This window comes from Montipora capricornis, chromosome 14 (assembly GCF_036669925.1).
Source record: "Montipora capricornis isolate CH-2021 chromosome 14, ASM3666992v2, whole genome shotgun sequence".
Classification (NCBI taxonomy): domain Eukaryota; kingdom Metazoa; phylum Cnidaria; class Anthozoa; order Scleractinia; family Acroporidae; genus Montipora; species Montipora capricornis.
The window spans coordinates 2,362,501-2,370,000 of record NC_090896.1 but is presented as its reverse complement, the minus strand read 5'-3'; the positions used below and the strand labels follow the sequence as shown (position 1 = coordinate 2,370,000).

Below are 7,500 nucleotides of genomic sequence, written 5' to 3'. Positions count from 1 at the left end.
TTAAGCAAACACACTTTCAAAATCTGAAGGAAAAAAGGAAGTGGTTTTTTTGATCACGGGGGCACTTAAATCGTAAAATGTTTTTAAGAAATATTTTATCCCTTTTCTGTAGTTAATTGCTTTTCCAAATCACTTCTTCTTCGCAAACATTATTTCCCTCGGTTTAAAGGTATTCTGTGGTAAAAGTGGATTTGTTTTGTGTGCTTCCGTGATTCCTTTTCTTGAATCTTCGTTTCGTTTCTCTTTCAGCGTATCTAGAGCTTCTCCTTTTGTACCATTTCGGTAATCCAGACAACGAGGGTGAAATACTCACCAAAAGACAGCAACTCCAGAACGGGAAATCACCAAGAAATAACATTCATGTATCCATAGTAACGCCAATCAACCCATCGGAGCGCGGCTGTCAGCTTTCGGTCAAAGTTTTGATGCCAATCAAATCTGTTCATGATGAGCTTGAGAAACGAGGTGTAGTGGTGAGTCGTTTTTTGTCTAGGCACGGTAAAGGGAAAGATACACCTTCTTTAGCGTCGGTAATTCCTTTACCCTCTAGAGCGAGGGTATTCTCCAAGGAAGCCGACGGTGTGCTCATTTATTTCGAGGAGAAACCGTCAAATGTATATTTAACAGTAGACCTTATTCACGATGACCGCCATGTTGGATTTGCTATCATCATGCAAATTAGCTACACACTTCTTAGGGGGCAAACAACATAAGTTCGAGAGGTTATAACGAACACCTTAGCCACACAGATGATTTGTTTCACGTTCATTGAATGTTTATCACCTAAGCAGTAAAATGCAATCATTACACAAGTTAGTTCGACCTTTTTTAAGTGAAAAATGAGCAGATAACGAAGCAGAAAGTCAAATTTATAAAAGGTACTTAATTCTAAATACTAAAATGGACTTTTTGCAATGTTATTTCAATATTTCTTTGAGGCAATTTTTCAATGTTTGCCCCCCAGCATAACGCATGGCTAATTTGCATGACAATATGAAAACCAACATGGCGGCTATCGTGAATAAGGCCTGTTATTAAAAACTGGATCATTGGATAATGCAATTCGAGAGTTTTGATTGGTTAAGCCATCATGGGTTATGAGCCATTATAGTTTGGTTTTACGAGACATCTGGTTTGTCTCTTCTACTGAGCAAACCTGCCCAGAGGGAAGGAGCACGAACAGGACTCGAGGTCCTATGCGAGGTGCTCCACCCTACCCTATCCAGACCAGAAAGACCAGACCACAACACCGGGAACTACATGCCCTACATGCCCTACCATGATCTACAAACACGGCAAGCATATGCGTGATTTTTTGGGCCTTTTTATTTTTATTTTAGTCTAGTTTTCTATATTTTGGGGGCGTTTTTAATAAAACAATTATTCCACTCACGCTTGTTGGATATGAGATGATTATAGCCAACTCGGCGCTACGCGACTCGTTGGCTATCATCTCATATCCAACGCGCGCTCATGGAATAATTGTTAAATATTAAATTGTCAACCTCGGATAATGCATTTCGCGTGCTCTAATTGGTTCACTCAATCTCGGCTACCAGCTCATATACCTTGGTTTGACCTTATATGGTAAATGATTGCGTTAAGCGTTGCTAAACTAAACATTTTGTCGCCGGAAAGCAAAATTTCTCTTTGAATGAAGCCAAAAAAGAAAAGAAACTTTTTGTGGAAAGTTTGGATCAATTCCGACGTTTAGACGCGAAAAGGCAAGAAATGTTTTTGTGATGAGCCTGCGTCTGTCTGACCACAAGGTATTACACAACATTGCATTAGTTCTCATCAAGTTTTTTTCGATTTCGCTCGAATTTGCTCACTTTTTCCACTCGTATTTCTTACTTCCAAATTTTTGGAGTTGAAGGAATTTAATAAAACAATTATTTGATTCGCGCTTGTTGGATATGAGACTGGTTATAGCCAACTCGGCGCTACACGTCTCGTTGGCAATTTACCATCTCATATCCAACGCGTGCTTATGGAATAATTGTTAATTATCCTGCGATATCGCGCGGAATATCGCGCGCTCAATATTCGTTGTGCGTACTCAACGTATATCCTGCGATATACGTAATTTTGTGTGTCGCGAAGAAAAATGGTAGTTTATCCAGCTTTTTTTTTCCAATAAACGTACAAAATTGTGCTTTGTCATCAATTTGTTGAATAATAGAACAATTATCCTGGTCATTCTTGCGGAATATCGCCTGATTTTAGCCACTTGGCCACGGCCTCGTCGGCTAAGTATCAGGCGATGTTTCGCGCGATTTCGCAGGATAATTGTTACATATATGTCAGCAGTAAAAGAAGTGAGGTTCGGTCCGTAAAAACGCCTTGTGGTCTTTTATCAGAAGAGTTTGAGAATTCTTTCATAATTCTTTTCCTATTAAATTTCTTTCAGGTTGACACACGTGAACCCGACGTGATGCGAATTGCTCCTGCACCGCTGCACAACAGTTTCATGAACGTTTATCGGTTTGTTACCATATTAGGAGAGGCCATCGATGCTTTGGAATGTGGGGAGTCAGAGAAGTAGAGAATTTTGTGTCTAATTATCATCTATCGAGGACTCAGACCTGAAATGACTTTGGGAAAGAAACTGGAATTTTTTAGGTTGGTTATAAGATCTGTCACAGGGTCATCTCGATTGTATTGCTGCACCAAACATTTTGTCACAACGGGTTTATGTACGGGTTTATTACTTACTGCGTAGCGCACTCTCCAAATTACTGTATTCTACGGGTTGGACCGGAGCAGTACAATTGCTCTCAATAAAGTTACTATGGCAGCTACGGAAAGGGATTGCAGACTCACTAATTCACACTAACACAAATTTCACGCTTGCAGATCGAAGATAGAAAACTAACATTTTTTTCGGTCAAGCGGAACCGGCCTATGAAAGACAATAATTGAGTAAATTCAGCAGATTCTCCCCTACCGTCTTTGTTCTCTTTAATTTATAAGCGTCAAGTGTAGAGCGGTTTCCAAATGAGTGTCGTAAAACCAAAACCAAAGTAATTACTTTGGCCAATCAAAAAGGACGGAGACAATCCAGTAAACCAATCAAAACTCGAAGTAATTACACGTAGCCGACTCAAAGCGCGGGAAAATGTGCACGCGCAAGCCACGACTGGTTTTGGTTTCCGTTCTGATTGGTTGAAAAAGTGGCGCGAGAACTTTGAACCAATCATGAGTGAAGTAATGCAAAACCAAAGTAATTTACTAATTACTTTCGACACTCAATTGAAAACCGCTCAATCTAGAGCTGTGCTACTAATTGGGGATACTGTACAGAAATCAAATCAAATCAAATTCGTTTGAATTCTCGTCTACTCGTCGTGAAACCCAGCAGTTCGACCACCAATATCGTTGGATAGTTTCAATCACGTACTTGTCACGTGATGATTACGTGTCCACAGGAGTGAAGGCTCCGTGTTGTCGTGCTTCAATTGGACTGTGGTATCTGCTGGTAGTCGCTGACGGGGATGTAGTTTTTGGTTTTTCATTGAACTCGTGGACGTCGCTATTTACGGCGTTATTTGTCCACGCATTAGTGGAGTGAGGCCAGTCTGCTACGCGATTGGATGAAAGGCCATTCATCATCCACCTTTTTGTCTTGCGTTTGAATTCAGCTCGCACATCTGTGCTTCTTAGAACGTGAAGTACAAAGATGAAAAATCCCTGAGAGAAAGAATCGTCAGAAAGTACTTCCAAGGGATACCTTATTCAAGATCGTGTTTTGAGTATCAAATTTTTGTAAAACAAGAGGGTCTTGTAAAACAATTTGAGTGTAGGCCTAAAGAAGTCGGTGGAGTCAAGTGTAAAATAGAAGAAAGACCTAAGGATAATGAACGAAGCTAATTGAAGAAAATTAAGTCCTTTTTAACATTATGTATGTAGAAATGTCAGTATGCCCTAAATGTTCAAATATATGTTAAACCTTTTATCTCGAGGCCGCACAGTCGACGGAAATACTTTAAAGCAGTCTTTCGTTTTTAATCGATGGTTCGTTTACTTCTGCTTCAGCCGTAAAATTTCAGGTTCATATAGAACCTCTATGAGCAAGCAATTCCTTCATGTATCTTGTGTTAAATCTGGGTACAAGATACTTCGACAACTACAGCTTCAAGATTTCTGCATATTCAATTGAATGTACACTAACTACTCGACTTCAACTGCAGTCACCACAAGTGAATCATATATATTTGCACCTTCAAGAACAAAAACAACATAAACAACAACAAGGTACCTGTAAGGAGTTGAGAATGGTGAAGATGTATTGAAACACAAGACTTGCGTTTGTCACGCTCAGAACTCCAAAAACCCAGGTCAATCCAAGGAGAGGAAAAAGAACAACACAGGTCTTCACACTTTGTCCCAGTCTTTCGACGTCGGATTTTTTGTTTCTTTGCATCTTCAGGATTTCATGGATTACAAGGCTAAGGAGCACCATGTTTATCTAAAGAACATTATTACAGATATTTGATGAAATTGTAAAAGCAAACGAAGCTCGAGGTCTTAGACAGGGTCATTCCTTTTCTCGTCTCACCCCCTTCCCTCCCCCACCCCCTTAGAATGACGGGTTTAGTTTGTATTGAGGGGTTCGGAAATTTTCGGCTCAAAATAGCCGACAAAATTTGAACCGTGTGGGTACCGACAAGTCTGTTGACCAAAACATAAGGGATAAGGATTTCTGGCATTCCTAAAGGTGGGACGTCGGTAAAAATCAAAGTGCTTTCTTTGACACGTTTACCTATTTACAGCTGAAAACATAACGTAACATGTAAAGATATCCCTAGAGAGAATGTGATGAATTGAATTTTACATGAGCTACACCGAGGAATAAAATCAGTGTAAATTAATTTGAACGTTAATTTCAGTTAGGGAAGATTTTAACACCCAGGAAAAAACCTCTCAGAGAATAGTGGAGAGCTAACAGTCTTAGCTGAAGGAGCTTTCTTGTTCAAGTTAATTATTGTACGAGGACGAAATGGACATCTTACCACAGAAATAACAAGAACAGGTGCCACGAAGGTCCAAATAATCTGATTTTTGAAGGAAACCCAGCAGCTAAACGTAAACATAAAAGAACAGTAACAGGAGTTACTTTGTGCTCCAAAAAAGCATCGTTTAATGTGGAAGAGGGGCGGATGAAACGAGCGACATTTATAGAGACATTTTGATGAGACATTGAACTGACTGCTTCTGTGGTTAAGGATCATCAATTTTTCGCAGATTATTTCGCGCTGAAGAGAATGAAAGAAAAATGTTTTTCAGTTGACTCCACTCTCCAAGTTCGAGGGATTTGCTTTGCCGTTCATCGACGTCATTTATCTTGGCTGAGGCAGATTTCAAACATACAAGGAGTTCGATCTCGCCATTTTGTCCCGTCCTGCAGGTTCGAAACCCCCGGCCCCGGCCCCGGCCCCGGCCCCGGTCTTCCGTACGGCAGTCCGGTGCTACTTCAAGCTTAGCAGGAAAGCGGGCGCCGACGGTCACCTCCAATTGATGTTGTTTCCTGTTCAACACCAAGAACTCCATGACCTATAGGCTAATCAGGCTTTTTAGAAAATCGCCGGTTGTGTTGTACTGCTTTACAAAAGGATGAAAAAGACAGTAAGAAAGGGTCAACGTGGTTCCTTTCTGCTTCAGTTTACTTACAATGCGCCATTTACGTAGCTGTGTATACCGCCATCTTGGCCAGAGGCAAATGCAATTGATAGCGCCACTATTCCAGCAGGAACGCCTTTGATGAGGAAAAAAACTAAAGCATTGAAAATGAATGAAACGAACTCGAATTATGTAGCTTTTGGTGAACATTTCGGCTGTTTTCCAGTTTGGTTTGGTTTTACCGGCGGTTAGTGCCTCTGATGATATAACTACAGTCACGTAGATCAGACCGTAATAAAGAGAACTCTGTGTCGTCGTTTTCTCGCATATCCCGGGATGCCCGACAATTTATCAGTCCTTTTTTTTCCGAAAAGACTTGAAAGTTTGACCATTTCCCACTTCTGACGGAAAGACCTTTTTGTTTTTTAACAATAGGCCAACCCTTACAATTTCTGCCATCTTGAATAATTATTATTCACAGGGTTCGTACGCGTCTTGAAAACCCTTGAAAACCCTTGAATTTTGAGAGTACATTTTCAAGGCCTTGAAAGTCCTTGAAAATCTCTGCTCTTCATTCCTGGCCCTTGAAAGTCCTTGAATTTTTTCTGACCCGCATAACTTCAGTAAAAATAATCAGCTATTCAAGTCATGTCATACAGACGTGACGAGCTGTGGGGTCGTTATTTAATGGTTACCAGTGCCTTTGCATTATTTTCACGCATCTTCGTTACGGAAAATGACCAAGAATTGTACTGTCAGACTATTTCCATGGGTAAAATCTTTGACGTAGATAAAAAAGAGGTCCTTGAAATTTCAAAATTTGGCCTTGAAAGTCCTTGAAAAGTCCTTGCATTTTTGGTCTGAAAAAGTTGCCGAACCCTGTATTCAAGATGGCGGCACGCAGGAAATTTAAAAACGAAAAACAAGCGATTCTGAAATTGATTTTTTTCGAATGCAAACAATTTTCTTTGAAAAAAAAAGTCAAAAGATTTTGATTGTTAAAATTATTTCCTGTGGTTTAAAGTTATTTTATTTTTGGAGCAAGGCCATTACGATATTCCGTAACAATCGATTGAAAAACATTGTGTGGGGGAGAACAAATAGAACGAAACGTACCCCAAGCAACTGCGAGGAAAAGCCCCATTCGAACTTCAGTATTAAATACTTTGACCACCTTAAGGTACAAATACATGCCCTCAAATAACATCCAAGCAAATCCCACCAGGTAAAAATAATGGATGAACGCCGCTATGAAGACACACAAACCCTGTTGAGGAAGAAAAATAAGCTGATAAATCGATTATTCTCCAAGGGAGTATTACGAATGAGTCCTGATTTGAAAGCATTCATGTCCAATACAGTTGCATGGTACTTTGCATACACGTCACAGCATGTCAAAAGGTGTGTCCTTAAAGTGCTACCCTGACCAAATAATCGATTCTACTTTTCTTTGGCTTTCAAAACTATGTTAACTAGACACTAAGTCACCCAAGCTTTACGCCTTGATTTCAGAAAGACACCTGTATATTTTTATTGGAGTTTTCCCATCTAATGTTCCGCCATAATTGCTGGATCGAGGAGAAAATGACGTCAAAGACGCACTAGTTCGAGAATGCAATGTGTATGTACGCGGTTGAATTAATATGTAGCACGGGAGGTTCGGACTTTCAGACTTTAAACTCGTGTTTTGCATATATAGTAAGCTTCATTTACACGCTGATATTTTAAGCTAGTGAGTAAATGACGTTATATTTACTGTAGAGAATAAAATAAAAAAGCAAAACATCCTACGTTTAAATATTTTCGGTTATCTCTGTGCTTGGATTTTCTGACTCCTTAATTTAACTCGTTGCCAAATGGTGTCCTTTGTTCTAACAAAGA

At 39.9% G+C, this 7,500-nt stretch overlaps 3 protein-coding genes across 3 annotated transcripts in view; 1 reads left to right on the top strand and 2 right to left on the bottom strand.

Moving 5' to 3' along the window:
• The window catches only part of LOC138033233 (kynureninase-like), a 5,638-nt gene extending 1,945 nt beyond the window's left edge, over positions 1 to 3,693 (top strand). Inside the window, exons 4-5 of the mRNA XM_068881009.1 lie at positions 250 to 473; positions 2,411 to 3,693. Of these exons, the coding sequence (XP_068737110.1) occupies positions 250 to 473; positions 2,411 to 2,545 (359 nt within the window). The 3' untranslated portion in view covers positions 2,546 to 3,693. The remainder of the gene's footprint in view (positions 1 to 249; positions 474 to 2,410) is intronic.
• LOC138033439 (adhesion G-protein coupled receptor D1-like) overlaps positions 1 to 7,500 on the bottom strand; it is a 143,531-nt gene that overhangs the window by 113,582 nt on the left and 22,449 nt on the right. The window lies entirely within an intron of this gene.
• The window catches only part of LOC138033225 (adhesion G-protein coupled receptor D1-like), a 14,297-nt gene continuing 9,488 nt past the window's right edge, over positions 2,692 to 7,500 (bottom strand). The window contains exons 9-13 of the mRNA XM_068880998.1: positions 6,736 to 6,886; positions 5,671 to 5,755; positions 5,013 to 5,079; positions 4,259 to 4,468; positions 2,692 to 3,690 (exon numbers count right to left, since the gene is read on the bottom strand). Coding sequence (XP_068737099.1) covers positions 3,415 to 3,690; positions 4,259 to 4,468; positions 5,013 to 5,079; positions 5,671 to 5,755; positions 6,736 to 6,886 — 789 coding nt within the window. The 3' untranslated portion in view covers positions 2,692 to 3,414. The remainder of the gene's footprint in view (positions 3,691 to 4,258; positions 4,469 to 5,012; positions 5,080 to 5,670; positions 5,756 to 6,735; positions 6,887 to 7,500) is intronic.